At 36.9% G+C, this 17,345-nt stretch overlaps 1 protein-coding gene across 6 annotated transcripts in view; it reads right to left on the minus strand.

The window, feature by feature from the left end:
• DMD (dystrophin) overlaps window positions 1-17,345 on the minus strand; it is a 971,087-nt gene that overhangs the window by 333,090 nt on the left and 620,652 nt on the right. For all 6 annotated transcript variants that reach the window (XM_050969735.1, XM_050969772.1, XM_050969742.1 and 3 more), the window contains 2 exons: window positions 9,924-10,025; window positions 4,621-4,729 (listed from right to left, as the gene is read on the minus strand). In XM_050969735.1, the coding sequence (XP_050825692.1) occupies window positions 4,621-4,729; window positions 9,924-10,025 (211 nt within the window). The remainder of the gene's footprint in view (window positions 1-4,620; window positions 4,730-9,923; window positions 10,026-17,345) is intronic.

Raw genomic sequence — 17,345 nt, forward strand, 5'->3', positions numbered from 1 at the left:
CAGTAGTTGTTTCTTATGTTATGTACTACAAACAGTGAGTATGAATTCCAGCTGCATTAAGCCACAGTGGTGCACACACAGAGGAACTGATATTTTTCAGGAAGTGCTGTATATGATCTTACAAGCCTGGAACAAAGCAGCATGCCTAGTCCAGGTGGGGACTTGCTTCACAGAGGAAAAAAAAACAAACTCTATTTCCCAAACAGAAGGAAACATACTATACTCCTGCAAGTAAAATACCAAAGGATAAGCAAATGAAATTCTGTTATCACTACTTTCCCCAGATTCACTGGGGAATATCACTGTATCACCAAATATCACTGTCTTAATTCAAACTTCAAGACTCAAGATATTATAGACTCTGGAGGTGACTGGCTGCTGTGAATATTTTTCCTGTACCCAGTTGAAAATATGGGCTGATAAGTGATGAGTTCTCTCCACCACCACTGCTGCTGGTGAACTTACTGCAGCTCACAGCCTTGACATTTCAGCTCGAGTCTAATGGACTCAGCATGATTCCTCACTCCTCTCCCATTCTTCCACACCCATTCTAAATCCTGAAAAGGCTTCTTCCCCTGTACAGGGAAGCCCAGTCTTTGGCTCTGTGTCTGCAGTGTCTGACTCCTAAAGCAAGCTATACTGAAAGCACAGAAGAGCATTGATTGTAGGCATTTAAAGACACCTAAAGCTGATGGCAAGGGCTGATGGTTAGTGCTGATGATGCAGAATTAGCTTTCCTCTAATTATTTGTACTAAGTCTACAATATCAACCAATGCATCTAAAGCCTTTCTGTCAAATGAAACTCTGCTAAAATCTGTTAAACACAACCAATCATTTTTTATCTTCATGTTTTTTCAGACCCTCTACAAATGATGCTCCAAAACAAGACCGATAACTTTTAAAGTTTAAAGGGACAAATTCTACCTAATTTCAGAAGAATTTTCACCATTGTAGTTGATTACAATTGTCACTCTTTTATTCATTTCACAGTCACACATTGTTCTGTTTCACTTGATTAGGCATTTCATACAAAAGAAAGAGACAAAAAAGGGATAAAAACTTCTGTAAGCAGTCAAGAGAAAAAAAAGGAATTGGTTGCACACAAAAAACTGTTCACTGAATAAGTTAAACTGCAAGAGTATTAAGATAATGAATTGACAGAGTATTTTCAGGTGGATTCATTTGTAGTTAAAATTTCACTAACTGCAAGTACAGCATAAATGAAAATAAATACACATCAATTTAAAGAAATTGTATTTTCAAGGCAACTCTAAATAAAAGTGGCCAAAATTTTCCCCTAGCACCTTTCTTGGAAAGAAGACAAAATATAGAAAATATCTTCTTTAAGGACAAGTCAGGAGTTCCTCCCACCCCACAAAGCATTCCGAGGGGTTTACAAAGCAGTGTGTACCTTTACCTAACTTAGTAAGCAAATACAGTGATAGCACTTCAGTACAAAAGAAGAAAAAGAAGCCATACGAATGCTAATGATGCTATAAAAAACTCTCCCTCCTGGAAAAGCACATTCCAGAACTGCTTTCCTCTCTTTAAAATGTTTTCAAACTGCTGGCTAAGCAATGCATCAAGGTACTTGGATAGAGACATTCACACCATTTCAGTTATCCTGTCAAGTACAGATAGCAAGTGTGATTTTCTTCCTGATTCATCTTATCTTGGAAGTCAATCTTCGCTAAGGTTTTAGGCATACCCTTCAGCTAAGTACATTTTTTGAGCTGGAAAAGTAATTCTTGTTCCTTATGCCTGAGGGCACACTGGACTGGTGGAATATGAAGAACTATTTTTAATGCTGCTTCTGCTGAAGAATATAATATGCAGATCTAGAAACAATTATAACCAGGGTGCATAACCTCTGTAACAACCACAAGTTGGAATTTATTAGGATTCTCTGTCTGAGATCCTGTAACTAGACCAGACCAAATGATACCTGACAGGGCACTAGAGATGAGCCAGTTACATCTTCATTCCCTGGTCTCAAATACACATGTCAACATTATTCAGTCCTGATGTCCCTAAAAGTCCCTGTAGGATCAGGAAGTGAATAATTGTCTACAGGAGATACAGACTTTGCTTCACAAAACCCTTCCAAAGCAATTTTTCTTTACAAAGGACTTTTAATGAGATTGTTTAGCTTTTGGGAGGCTGGGTTAAAGCTAGCTCTCCCATAACCAGTTTGAGCTCCAATGGTTCAAAAGAGTCAGCAGCACAGAGTAAGTAAGGCCATAAAAATATCTATAATATGAGTGGGTAAAATAACTGCAGAATTTATACCACAGAATTACTAGACCCATGACATTAAATTTCTTCCCTCGTCTCCTCCCATTCTTTTAAATGAAATACAAAAATGCCTTAGTAGCAGATATCTTTTCCTATCTTTATAGAAAACTTCTCTCTTGGCCTGGAGAAGAAAAGGCTCAGGGGGATCATATCCATGTGTTTAGATATCTGATTGGAGGAGTAAAGACAGATCCAGACTGTCTTCAGTGAAGCTCAGAGACAGGATGAGAAGCACCATGCAAAAACTGAAATACTAGAAATTCTATTTGAATAGAAGAAGAAACATTTTTTACTGTCAGAGTTGCTCAACACTTGAAAAAGTTGCCCAGAGAGGTTGTAGAGTCTCTATCCTTGGAGATATTTAAAACCTGACTGGACATGACCCTGAGCAACCTGTACTAATTGACTGTGATTTGAGCAAAAGGAGAAGATGTCTCCCTGAGTCCCTTTTGAACTCTACTGTTCTATGTCAATACACCTATAATGACCTCATTGATCACAGTAAACTGACTCAAATAAAGAAAAATTATGAATTAGTTTTATAAACACAGGTTCACATTTTAAGTGCTCGTTACAATAGAAGGGAAATCAATCTTCCTTCCTGCTTAATCCTATACAGAACACCAGTGCTTTCATTTTCTGCAAGTACAATTCCATCTGCTGAGTCTCAGAAATGTTAGCAGTCAGAGACTACATCTTGCATTATTAAGGTGAGTAATTTTGCAATTCTTCAGCTAGAGATGAGGTAATATAAAAATATATTGCATTACTACTCTCTGCTCTCACTTTTGTTCCATTATTATAATTTCTTTTGTAACAGCAAAGTCACAACTTGCCAACACTCTTTCCTTCTAGAACCTGACATAACCTGTTCACACAGAAAACTGACACAGAAAGTTTAGCACAGCAAAAAATGATTACACATCTCCTTCATTCCCCCATACGTGAATTCCTATAGAATGCCTTGGAACAAAATCATGCAAAGCAAGAATGCTGTTGTACTACTCATTTAAAAATATAGTAGTGGTATTTGGCTCTTTTGAGAAAGTTGAAACAGTTGCCACTGGAACCACAGCAGTTTTAAGAGACTAAACTCAAATAACAGTTCCTTTTTAGTACAATTCAACGTGTCATGAGCAAGACAACTCCTTTCCTTGAACTCATACATGCTGTTTGGGCAGGAGCTGGACTGTCTTCTGCTACTGAAATTTCTGGATCCTCTCTCTATGGAGCAATTATGTTTTTCTCTGAAAAAAAGTGGTTTTCTTCTTTGCTGTCTTGGAGGACCACTATTAGAAGGTAGAGAATTCTCCAGTTCAAGCTTTTATTGTGTGTTACCCCCTAGAACATGTTAAAAACAAGAGGGACCACCAAGGCACATGTAATCCATGTCCAAGTGATTACACAGCCTGAGTTACAGACAAACTGACAGAGGTTGGAGGGACAGATTTCTTTCTGCTCCCACAGATGATGAGCAGCTTTCCAAATGGTATAGGTAACATTCTTCATTCAAGCAAGTGAAATGGTTCAATATCAAGTCAAGAATCTTAGAGACTTTAGAAACTCTGATTGAGCACAGTGCTTCCATTAAGCATTTCTTTTTCACACATGCTTAATCACTACATTTTAAAGGAAAGCACTGGAAATAAAATCCATTTATCAAGGAAAAAAAAATGAAGAGTTTGTAATCCTTGTAGGGAACAAGAAAACACAAAGAGATATGAGAATAATCCAATACAAATATTGTCAAAATAATTTAAATGAAACAGAGATCAGATGTTTTGTTTTGTGTATTCATGAATGCAAGACACCAAGAAACATAAATTACAGACTTAGTGTTTCACTGCAGAATTCTTCCTACTATGTTGTCATATGACTTTCTCTGTTAAAAGGCAAGCTTTGTTTTGAAACAGTCTGACTTTATTGCCCCATCAGTAGCACTAATTTCAGAATTTCATTCTGTGACCAATCTACAGGTACTTGACCTATAACATTATTATCTTTTAATTTATACAATTTGTCTCCCTTTGTAGTATTTCCTCCATTAGGATATGCAAAAAGTCAAAATCTCACCTCTTCATAGAATGAAAGAAAAATGACTTTGAAACAGTAATAATTTGAAAACCATTCTGCAACCTTTTCATCAAATCATAATCTAATTTGTCTTCTGGGATACATTGCATAAAATAGAAAGGCAATAATAAAAAACCAACTTGAATGCACTTTTAATGATGCAGAATTAATTTAGACAGTCTCCAACCATTTTAATTTTAACTGTGTGATTTGTAATTAATTTTAAAAAATACAGATACTGAAGCACTTACAGACACCTGAAGATAGATGGCCAAAGGCTGCTAATGCTGGCTTTTCCTTTAGTTGTTGAATTAAGTGTTGTATTGCCTTCCAGTCAGCATTCAAGTCTTCTAATTTTTTCTAGAATAGAAGATAGCAAAATATTAAACTACATCCATTAATGTATCACAGAATCACAGAATGGCTTGGGTTGGAAGGGACTTTAAATATTGTCTAGTTCCAACACCCCTCCCACCACAGGAAATGATGGCACCCAAGAGATCAGCTTCCTCAGAGCCCCATCCAACAGGGATTTGCAATCTAAACAAATGCAAATGCAATGTAAATACATGCAACATAAAATAAGTGAGGTTTTTTTTTTTTCATCTGGTGGATCACCTGAATTAAAAAAAAAAAAAAAAAAAAACCAAAAAAAAAACCCAGAAAGATACAATGATGAATTTTCACAAATGGAGGAGAGGGACAAGTAAAATCTTTTCCAGCTGTGCTACAAAAGAGTTTCCTGGTGTCACGACCCTAAAAGCATCTTTTCTCCTCAAAGTTTGGCTGCTGAAGCTCAGAGCCAACTTAAACCAGCACAGGCGCCTGACCCTGACCACAGAGTGACTGCTGGACCAACCTCAGCCCCTCAGTTCCCCTGGCCCTGCCCAGCCACCCGGGGTGTGTTTGATTGCCCTCTCAAGGCTTGGTCCTGACCCTGCCAGGGACAGCCCCCAGCCTGACAGGCTTGGCTTTTGAGCACTGTGAACATGAAATTTAATTTTTAAAATTAAAATAGAAAGGCAAGTTATGCATTTCAAAAAGCTTTTCAATAAAACTTCTGCTGCTTCTAACATCAAATGCAGAATTTATTCTTCTGCACATTAAATTAAAAGAAAAAAGTCTTTGGAGTCTTCAGGGTACCATAAACTTAAGTGTGTGAGCACACAGTCCTGTGCAGTAAAAAAAACCTGCAGGAAAGTCTGGAGTGTGAATAACATCAGTCCTCAGATAACCCTGAGAGGCATTTAGATTTCAATATGTTGTTTCTACCTCTCTTTTTTTCTTGCATTAACTACTGTAAAGAATGATGAAGCTTTGCTAATTCTATGCTGACACGTCTAAACTCTTAAATGAAGACAGCATTTCTCTTGAAGCTGCTCTATGATTCTCTCCCACAAAAAGCAGCACAGAGTACTGATCCAGCTCAGAATGCTTTCAGCATTCTATGGCTTCAATCCACAATGAGATATATGGTCAAATTCACAATCCAGCCGTGATAGAAACAGGATGCCCATTAAGAAAGATGCTTTAATTACCTAGAGCTGACAGAGGTCAGTAGGAGAGGGATGGAGAACAATGCTCATTAAATTGAAGTATGTGTGTGCCTCCACACACACACAGACTCTGAGTTAGTGGGGAAGGTTTGGATAGCAGGAAAATATTGTTCACCCAAAGGGTTCTTGGGTACTAGACCAGGCTCCCCAGGAAAGTGGTCACAGCTGCAAGCCAGTCTGAGTTCAAGAAGTGTTTGGACAGCACTCTCAGGCACATGGGGGATTCTGGGGCTGTCCCATGCAGGGCTAGGAGCTGGGCTCCATTCCATCATTCTAATATTGATCCTTGTCATGAGCAGCTACTTAATCATTCTTACATATATGAGCCTGAGATTTCTTGCCAGCAACCAAATAAAAAACATGCCCACCAGACACTTTCGAGTGGTTGTCTGGGGCAACAGCTACACCACTAATAAGAGAGCAACCAGTTCCAAACACTTCTATCAAAATTACAGTTTGATCTTGCATCTGGCATAAATTAACATACATGCATTAAAATTTTAACTTCTTTGAGCACAACAATTTTGCTGTAATTGCAGCTCTAGAGCTCTGGTGACAAGCATGAACATCCAAATATGTTGCACTTAGCACAAAATTTATAGATTTTCTTTAAATGTCAGCACTGGTGCAATTTAAGCAATGTTAACACCCTTATGTGGACTAATCTTACCGACAGCACCAAAATCACTAAAATTAGATATGAATATCTAGAGAGAGAAATGTAGTCTTTTAAATGCAAGATTGAGAACAATGAAAATAAATTCCTCACTATTTCTCACCCATCAGAGGAAAAGACAAATTGAGTGCTGTGGCAAAGGAACCACAGCTCTTCCACTGGCACAGAAATCCTTTCCTGAATAAACTGTTCTGATTAAGTGCTGTTAATCATGAGATTGGGGCTTACATCCTTTCTATTGCCACTGACACCAGCAGTAACCTCTCCCCCCCTCACCTTCAAAGGCTTTACAGAAATGCATTTCAAAAGCATGAAATCCATTTTATAAAAGTGAATAGGTCTGATTATTAAAGTGCTAGTGCTTAAAGGATCACACATCTCATCCCATTCTTGACTCTTGAATCAGCATATACAAGGATTTCATTTGCCAACAAAAATGTTTTTGGAGACTTGAGTTGTAAAATTCTATTTTAGTGTGCTTAGTGAAGGTGTGAAAATAGATTTATTTCAGTGACATAACTATGAGATAAGATTATGTACATGTCAATATAAATCCATAGGATTTAATTTACATACAAAATACTATAATGAGAACATATTATAAAGGTTGCAAAGATAAGCAGCTAAGCATTAGGAAATGCCAGAATAATTTTAACTATGAATATTATTTCAGATAAAATGCACATAAATTGCAGGGATATCTCTAATTTTCTGGCACATACCACTTTTAAGCACAGGAAAGGCTGTGGTGAGAATAAGTCAATAGGATCTCTACTTCATTTATTGAAAAAAAATGGGAAGATTTGTGGTGAATTAAGGAAATAATGGAGGGAAAAAATCCAAAGCTGTTTCAGAGAACTAAATAATCTACAAATTTGTCAAGCAATGCTAGATAAATAATTAATGATTTTAAAGAGGGCATGTAATTTTATCTTCTTTTCTTCTGTGCCACACACTAAATAAAAACTATGGGTCTAAGTATTAAATTGCTGCTTGCACTGTAAGTGATGTTCATATCCTGAGCTGAATTAAGCTGGGTTCAGTCTAAACCAAGGGTACCAGAGCAGCTGTAATTAAAGAATTTTCTAAAATTTTGAGTTCTTAGCTTTGCAAACTTGCTAGAATCTTTCCAAAACCATCTTAACTGAGTAAAAGTTATTTTTGCTTCCACAAAATACCATTCATGTAGAAAACTATTTTGATGTTAATCAAAAAGTTTGTGTTGAAACATATAAATAGCAGACTTTGCTGAAGGTAACTCAGGAAGAATGATGACTTAAGGAAACCTGCCTAGCAATTCAACAGTCCTGACAGCATATAACCACTGAACCAGAAATTAACCTCACAGGCTGCACAATTAAATGAACTACAGAGAGTAAAATAACAAGTAAAATGCAATCAAAGAGGCACTAAAAGTTAAATATGCACTACTCCACAAGTTACTAATGTCCTCACAGACACCTCTTTTAATATCATTGTCAAAACTATAACTCAAGGAACTTTATAATCTTTAAAGAGTCATCTTTTTCCAGTAAATCTGGTAAAAAATAGAGAATTTCAGTCTTTGATGTGAACACTAAAAATACATAGAGTACACTTCTGTGTCAGAATTTTGAGCTAAAGAGAATAATTTCAATATAATTTAAACTTCTGTCATTCTTACATAAAACACATACTAGTTCTTCCTCTTGAAAATACCAGCATTCATTCTACAATTCTTTATATGCAATTAAAAAATCTAAAAAGCCAAAGTGTCTAGCTTTCTGTTGTTTCAAGTGCTCTGCTTGTTAAAATATGGACTAGGATCCCCAAAGACTGCAGCTGAAGTCACACAAAATGAGTAAATGTAGTTATTGGGGAAGGATTCTTGTTCCATCATCCATTCAGTGTGCAGGTGACATTTCAGATCCCAACAAAAATAGGGGTTTATTAGCCAAGGAAAACACTCAACAGAGTCTTGCTTCTGCCCACTCAAGTCAACTTGAGTTTACCTCTTCTAGCATTTTATCATGTTTAGGAGAACTGATCACTAAAATGCACTTATACCAAAGGAGATATTAACTCTTAAGCATTTCTGTTCAGGAAAGAAAATGAGAAACCAAATCTTTCTTAAACATGTATTAATTTCTAAAGTGGGTATCAGTTCATTCATGTGTTCCTGTGAATGGAGATCTGCTGGTGGTCTATTGACAAGTAATTCAGAGGAAATTTTGTAAAAGTAGGAAAAAGATACTCCAACTGTAGTGACTAAATAGAGACAGAGAAACAAGAAATTTACTACTGAGATCACCTACAGACATCTTATCTTTGTGAAGAGACCCTTTTTCTTCCAATTGTGTTTTTGGGGTGCTCTACGTTTTGAAAATTTCTAAATACCAGGTTTACTATCTTGGCCCAGTCAGAAGCAATTGTAAGAGATACTTAGTGTAATTAATAATCACTAATCACTATTACTGTTTCTGGGAACTCTTTACCATTATGTTTACAGATACTTAATTAGCAATTATAACACTAGAAACCAGATCAAGTCCTGGCTGTATGGTATGGACCTCACTAGTTTGGTCTCCTTCTTGAAAAGCAGCTGAACCAGACATGGGAGGATGCTTGTTGATGACTTCAAGATTCTACAGGATAGAAAATAACACTCTAATCTCAAGGAAGGTCCTCATAGTCTTTAGGAAAAGCATGTAAAATATGCTCTTATAACTGATTTGTAAGCTGAAGAAAAGGATTCTACAGTACATTTTTCTAAAAGAAAAGTGCTGGGAGGAATAGCTTTCCAAACAATGTGTCCTCTGCTCCAAAACAGAATCAAGTCAGTAATTCTAGATAAAATTTGGCAGAGAAATTGAGTGAGAAATTTCTATGTTGCCATGTGTTCTTTTCTTCTAAATGAAAAAAAAAAAAAAAAGAAAGAAAGAAAGGAATCATTTTATAACTAAACTCTTAACTTTTCTAGAAAAATTGAAATTTTTTTTATTTGACAAAATTACTGAAAGTGAAATTTAAAATAAAGGAGTTTAAAAACAAGCTACATATTGCCATTAACTGTACAAAAAAATTACATTTTCTTTTAGTGTGAATTACTCTTGAATGAGAAAAACAACCTTAATGTCACAAACAATATTCCCATCACAATACGCATAAGATTTTTAGCTGGGAGCATTACATTTTCCCTGGCTATGCCATCACAGAATAGAGCAAATGCCATTTGCCAGGTTCTTTTATTGATTTTAAACAGAGAACATCAAGGACAAGTGTACAAGTGGGGAGGCATAACCTATTACACAGCAATGGATATTGCTAAAGGTTTCTTCATTACCTTTACTGGATGAGTAGCTGGTTTTTCCTTGTATAAATGACACCCTTTAGACAAAACCTCTTCCACATTCGGCTGTTTAGCCTGCACTGCTGCTTCAGTTTCCTGAAAAATAAAAAAAACCAGTCAGTCTAGATTAACCATAGCATAAATAGTAAAACTGAATAGTCCCAAAACTCCATGGGAAGCTGTAAAACACCAGTGGACAAGTTTCTTTTCAGAATTGTTGTGAGGATAAACACAAGGATAGTGGCAGGAAGGGACAGAGGATCACCAGAAAAATCAAAAGCAAAGAGGGACAGAAAAGAGCAGTGTTACCAAAATAAACACTGCTAGGTCACTTCATCTTGAAGGTCTCTATAAAATTAATGAAAAGCTAGCACAAATTCATAGTAAGAAAGACAGGCATGAGAAATCTCATTTAAGAGCCTCTGTTGTTTTGTCTGTTTTACACTGCCAGCCAATGAAAAGTGCACTGGTTAACATTTCTTCATACAGTATGTGGCATTAAAACCATCTCATTACATGTGATGATACTAAGTTTATAAAGATTAAAAAAATTTTTAAAAAGACTGCAATTTTGAGTACTAAACTACCACTTAGGTAGTAAAAACACTCACTGAAATTGATTAAAAAGAAGAGCACAGTAGTAGTGACAGTTCCTAAGGTTCAGGGAGGCACCTACCATTAACAACAACACCTGACTGAATTAACAGCAGCATATTCTCTAGCAATTTCTTTTTTAATCTGGAAAGGTTTAATTCATGTGATTCCCTAAAGAAATTCTAAAGAATGGCTTCCAACATACAGCAGCTTCATTTTTTCAAGCACTGACCAAATAAACAATGGGAAAAACTCTACAATTAAGACAATAAACTAAACAAACCAACCAACTAAAATAAAAATCCAAACCTACTGAAAATTGTAAAAGGAACCATAAACTACGTCTGGAGTTCCAAGATTCATGGTTTATTACATTTTTCCTCTGGTAATATAAGTAAAATAATACCAGACTTATCAAAATGAATTGGTTGGGGTATTTTTGTTTTGCTCTCTTCACCCTACTACAATATAGGTTGGTTACCTTGTCCTAATCAGTATTGCTGACTACTCACTGACTCTCCAAGTTAATTTTCTGTCCACATTCTCAGTTATCATAAATGTGACAGTAGACAAGACTGTGTACCAGGTATGTAACTATCTGAGCTAACACATTGTTTTGTTGGTGAAAATCTGCTGTTCTTTTACTGCAACAAACCTGCTGATACCTATGTAATTTTAAGTCCCAAAAAGGGTCATTTTGCTCCTGTGTTTAAACTCAACATATAAAGTATGTCTGCACTGCTCCCTAAAACCTTACTTGCAAAACTTTATGGATAACCACTAAAAATAAAGGCTCGGTAAATTCAATGTCATCTTTAATTTTTTTTTTTCAAATACTATTGGTCAACAACAAATTAATTGAATCAAACCTTGCAATGATATTTGAATGCAATGATTTCTTGCAATGATATTTGAAACATGATTCAACTTAATTTTTTCTTATTACACATTTCAGTGTTAATGAAATATAACTGTAAGGATTCATAGAGAATGAGCACTGAAAAGCAATGCACTGCAAAATTGGGATATTGAAGCGGGTGAGAGTTTATTAACCTTTTGATAAAACCCTCATTAAAGACTTATTTTCTTTCTGCTTCAGTACTATGTTAACTTTTTACTTCCCTACTCAGCACACAAAGAAAAAAAATAATCAAGTGTTAATGAAGAGTTAATTTTCTCCCTATCTTAATGAAAGCTAGGCATTTTAATAACTGTTACTTAGGGTTTTTTTTGTTGTTTGTTTTGGGATTTTTTGTTTTTTTTTCTTCAAACTAAGGTCTCTACAGTATTTGGCCAATATTTCCTCTTCTGTTATTCTACATGTCTCAAATACTCATTTTCCTTTATGATAGCATCGGTTACCATAACAAATTCTGTAGCAGGAAAATCACATTAAAACTCCTTATGTAGTCCAAGAATACCAAGAACACTGTGGATGTGCCTGTGCTGAGGGTTTAACATGTGGCATGAATGTGCCTTTGAAGTGGATTTCTCAATCCTCCACCCTCACTGGACTTTGTTTTTCACCATGGACTAGTCTAGGAGAACAGACACCATTCTCTTTCAGGCTGTAACCAGTGTGGAAGGTGTAATGTATTGAGTTGTTAAATCACTGATTCCTTCTGCTCTACAATTTCCTGAAGTTACATGAACTAACCTTATGCAGTCTGATCTTTCAAATTCAGTGGCCTTGACCTAAACCAAAATGCATTGTGCAAGTCTATCTAATACAACATGATGCTTCCTTTGAGATAAATGTGGCAATAAGAATAGAGGTAAGAGTACAGGGAAAAATAAGTTCTCAATGTCTTGGCATTTATTTGGACACTGCTGAAATTAACAGGTATCTTATCTGCCAGAGCAGCAAATACTTTGTCTCCCATCAATCTCAACATCAATTAAAAAACATGACAAAATTACTTTGAATAAGTACACATCTGGCACAAAATTGCTGTAGTAACTCTTTGCCCAGTTCTTTGCTTCATGGGAGAGCCCCTTGATGAATCCTGCCCAGTGAACAAGTTTCCAGCAATTTCAAATCCACTTGCTAGGTGACACCCTATTAATAGGGCTGACAGGCAAGAAGGCAGTTACAGGATTCTGCTCCATCATTTAATCCCCTAAAAGAAGAAAATGGTAATGACCACAATTGAGCCTCTGATAGTTTGCATATAAAAAAGACCACAGTTATTATCTAGGCTGTGCAGGATCCAGGAGAAGAACATATTCCCAGTGCAGAGCCTGACCTCTAATCTTCATCACGCAGGACAGGCTACTGCTAAAGCTAGTAGGAATTGTAGCTGCTCATTTCCATCAGTTTTTAGAGAATAGCAAAATCATATTTGTTTTAAAGTCCTGATCAACCCTCACACTCACTTTGCTGTGGGAGGATGCAGAGCTGTCTCTGGGAGACAGAGCTGACTGCTGGAATTGCACAATTTATGAACTGCCTGGGAAAGCAATCATAGTGCTGCTTCTGGGCTGGGTGATGAATATGCTAATTCAACTTTTCACACATATGGCAAATTAAAATACATCATCACTGGAAACTGCTGTTTCTCAAACATGTATAAACAAGAATCAGAGGCTACCTTTTATCCATGACACACTATCTATGAATTTTCAGTGATAAAATAGTGCATCCAAACTGATGAAAGCCTGCTGCTGAATAAACCACAGTGGCTTCTGCATTTACAACCTGCTGAAAAAAGTAACAGGCTGAAAAAGTGGCAAGGACTTGTCTATGGCCCCACCTGGACTACAAAAGTCTATTGATATAGCTCAGAATTCAGAAACCAATATATTGACTAAACCTCTGGTGTGTATGCCAATGTAAGATAAAATCTCATGGCTTGGCATATGTTATTTCAAGGGATGGAAACTCTCCTAGCAGACACAGACAGGCTGTTTGACATATGCTGCACATACATTAGGAGGACCAGTCAGCTATGACATTGGTCTATGTTAAGAATCACAAGTGCCTATTCACCTTCCCTGGTAACCTTTGGAGTCAATTTCCCCATGAGCTTACATGCTTTGGACATATTCTGCTGGGACAGTAGGAGAAGTTCAGGGTAATTAAACCTGTGTCTTCACAGTGAAATTCAGTGCAAAAATAGAATCTTAATTACAGCCTTCAAAAAAAGAAAAAAAAACCACTTTGAAATTAGTAGAGTGAGTTGTTTCAAAACCTCTTGTTTCAAGTTGTTCATGACTGCTTTTTAGCAAGACAGTACGTTAAATGAAAATTAAAGAAGAGAATTTATTCACAGGAAAAGAGAAGCACTAAGCAATTTCCCTTTACTTATCAAGACAAGGCAGTGATGTGTAACAAGCAAATATAATAAATCTAAAATCTAAAACTATTTGGCTGCTTTCAATTTCAAACAAACTTTTATGAAATAACCAGATATAAATCTCCATATGCATTAAACATGATAATGGAAAACTACATTTAAATATGTTTTTCATGTGTTTAGATGTAGAAGAGTGTAACTTGTAATGAGAATTCTCAGAGGTGGATCTTCTTATTTATGCACAGAGAGTCATTGAGGTTAGAAAAGACCTCCATGAACCAGTCCAACCTTTTGATACCTAAAGATTTTAAGCTTTTTCATTTATTTGTAGCTTTGTAGACTTTTAATATATATAGTTTTAGAATTTCTAGAACTTTCTTACCATTTTTCATACTTTAGAACAATAGCTAACTCTTTCTAACACATCTGTTACACTCTTGAAATTCTGTTTAGTCTTATTGTCAAGAAAAGAATTTCTAACAAGGACATCTTGTTTTGCACCAGCATTTGAGAGACAAAACAAGAACCCCCTGGAGACACTCCAAGGTGCCCAAGGGTGGGTCACCAGGGCAAGTGTCGTCCTAGTGGGTGTATCTGATAGACTAATTAATTATCCTTATAAAAAAATGTAGAAATCTGATATTTCTTGCTTACATAGCTGTATTTCTGCACCTGAAAGCTTTAATTAAAGAACTGCTTTTTATATTAGCATTTTAACATTGTTTGGAAAAGCTTTTCTTCTGATTACAGTCAACACTTTGACCAAACACCACCACTTCAGCTAAACTATAGCATGTAGAGCTTGGAACTTGAACATCTCAAACACTTCCAGGAATGGTGCTCCACCACCTCCCCAGGCAGCATATTCACCCCTGCCCATCCTTTTTGGTGCAAAAATTCTTCCTCGTGTCCAGCCTGAATCTCCCCTGGCTCAGCCTGAGACTATATTCTCTTGTTCTGTCACTGGTTGCCTGGGAGAAGAGACAGACCCTCACATGGCTACCACCTCCTTTCAGGTACTTTGAGGGACCAAACTGAGCCTCCTTCTCTCCAGGCTAAACCACTGCAGCTCCCTCAGCTGCTCCTCATCAGACCTGTGCTCCAGACCCTTCCCCAGTTCTGCTGCCCTTCCCTGCACTCACTCCAGCCCCTCAATTCCTTTCCTGTAGTGAGAGGCCCAAAACTGGGCACAGGATTTGAGGTGTGGCCTCACCAGTGCCGAGCACAGGGGACAATCCCTGCCCTGGTCCTGCTGCCACACTATTGCTGATCCAGGCCAGGTGCCTTTGGCCTTCCTGGCCCCCTGGGCACACCTGGATCATGTCAGCTGCTGTTGAGCAGCACCCCCAGCTCCTTTTCCTCCAGGCACATTTCCAGCCACTCTTCCCCCAGCCTGTACCTCTGCCTGGGGTTGTTCTGACCCAAGGGCAGGACCTGGCACTTGGCCTTGTTGAGACTCTGCCCTCAGCCCACTGCTCCAGCATGTCCAGGTCCCTCTGCTAAACCTTCCCACCCTCCAGAAGATCAACACTCCTGCAAACTGCAAACATTTTCCCCTTTTAGACAAGTGAATTCCATCTTTCTCCAATATGGCTGGTGCTGTATAAACCACCCATCAAAAACGCCAACGCCAGCAATCTTTAAGACATACATTGATCAGGTGTGCTCTCCTGGACCTTTCAGAATTCTTCCCCGCTACCTAAAGGATTGAGGAAAATGTTCCTTTACTTGTGCCTTCCACCAGTCATCCCAGTGCCCTGAAGTCCTTTTTGATTGCTCTAGAACTTCTTGTCACTGTGTACTTGGACAACCAGAAGTGGGTAATAATCAGAGTCCAGGGAGTCTCTTGATCATGTCTCTTATTTGAACCCCAGGGAGGCAAAATACTTCTCTGCAGGATGGATCCAGTTTGTATACTCAATTCCCCTTGGAAGGAGTCACCTACAGCATTATCCTTCTTTATTAACAGCTGTAAATGTGAAATTTCAGCAAACATTCACACCTATCTTTCAAGTTACTATTTCCACACATTAAGGAAAAGGCTATAAATAAGTGGAGAGGTTCTGAGTTCCTCATTTTTTCCTCACAAGCAAAAAGAAAAAAAAAAAAGAAAGGGCAGTAGATAGAAATCATGAATATATTCCCATTTTCAAGAATTCTGATTCTAAAAAAGGCTAAAAAAGTGACCTCGTTTTTTTTCCTTTAACTCAGCTCTGCATATTCTCATTCATGGAGCAGGATAACAAGCTAAACCACCACAAGAAAGAATGGTCATAGGAGACTTAATTAAAATACATCAAAGTTCAGCTATACTACAGTAAGCATCAGGTCTTGATGACAGGTCAGACAGTAGAGTCAACAGCATTCTTGGGAGTCACTTTGGATATTTATACAATATTATTAAAATACATCCAAGATATGCTATAAACAGTTCTGTGGCCATCTTGAGTTGGAACCTAATCCACTGGGTGGAAAATGCAGTTGTCAGTATTTAAACTTCCTGAAGAAAGACTTTAATCAATTTAGATAAAATTCAAGGAAAGGCAAGCTCTTACCACTGTTCTTTTTAGGTAACAGATGAAAAGGTTTGATAACTTTCTGAATATTTTAGTTATCTCTATATAGAAATAAAATGCTCTGTGAACATCTGAATTATGGAATTTAAATACACCCTCCTCTCTTAGGGATTTATGAAAAATAGTACAAGATAAGCCCCTAAAGTAATTCAATTTAAAGACCATTCCATTAGTGGCCTAGGTCAAAGTAGTGTAAAATTAGTTTATCACTAAAATTATTCTGTAACTAGTGGACAAAGTTTTATGGACCTGCCTCTAAAAATGCCATTTTAACGATTAAATAAAATAATAATTCTTTCCCCTATTACATTAACTGACTGATCTTCTAAATGTGTGAGAATAAAATTTGATCCCAAGCCCATGTTAGAAGCTGTCTTAATGTAGAAAAGAATATTGTGAGATACATTCAGCTTTTTAGAGTAAAGGATGCAAACAAAAGACACCTGGTTTTAATGAGTCTGGAAAATTGATAAAACTAAAATTCTTGACCTATGTGTAAAATTTTTGAAATACTACGGAGAGAGAACAATCCTTACACAGAAAAAACCACTACATGAAGGACCTCTTTCTTCTAAAAATGCAATTTTAGAGTTCCATAACCATTTTGCAAACCTACAAGTGCAGCCTTTGTGCAGTTTGTAAAATATGTTGACATTGTATCTTTAAAGAATTGGTGTTTTTCATTATTCTTTTTCCTCCAATATGCATTATTCCTAGTACTGGAAAAGGGAAGGAAAGAGAAGAATAAGGAAATCCTCCACAAAGAAATGGAACTAAGAATATTTAAGCCATGCAAAGTGCCTGAAATTGCAAACCCTACCATTCTGCAGAGTGAAATGTTTTCTCCAAAGCATGTTTTCCTGCTGGCTATCAGAAATTTGTGAGCTTCTTCTGTACTTCTAGAGGAGATGAAATATAGTAATTTTTCCCCACACAGAGAAATCACTATC

The sequence above is a fragment of the Serinus canaria genome, chromosome 1 (genome assembly GCF_022539315.1).
Source record: "Serinus canaria isolate serCan28SL12 chromosome 1, serCan2020, whole genome shotgun sequence".
Classification (NCBI taxonomy): Eukaryota; Metazoa; Chordata; class Aves; order Passeriformes; family Fringillidae; genus Serinus; species Serinus canaria.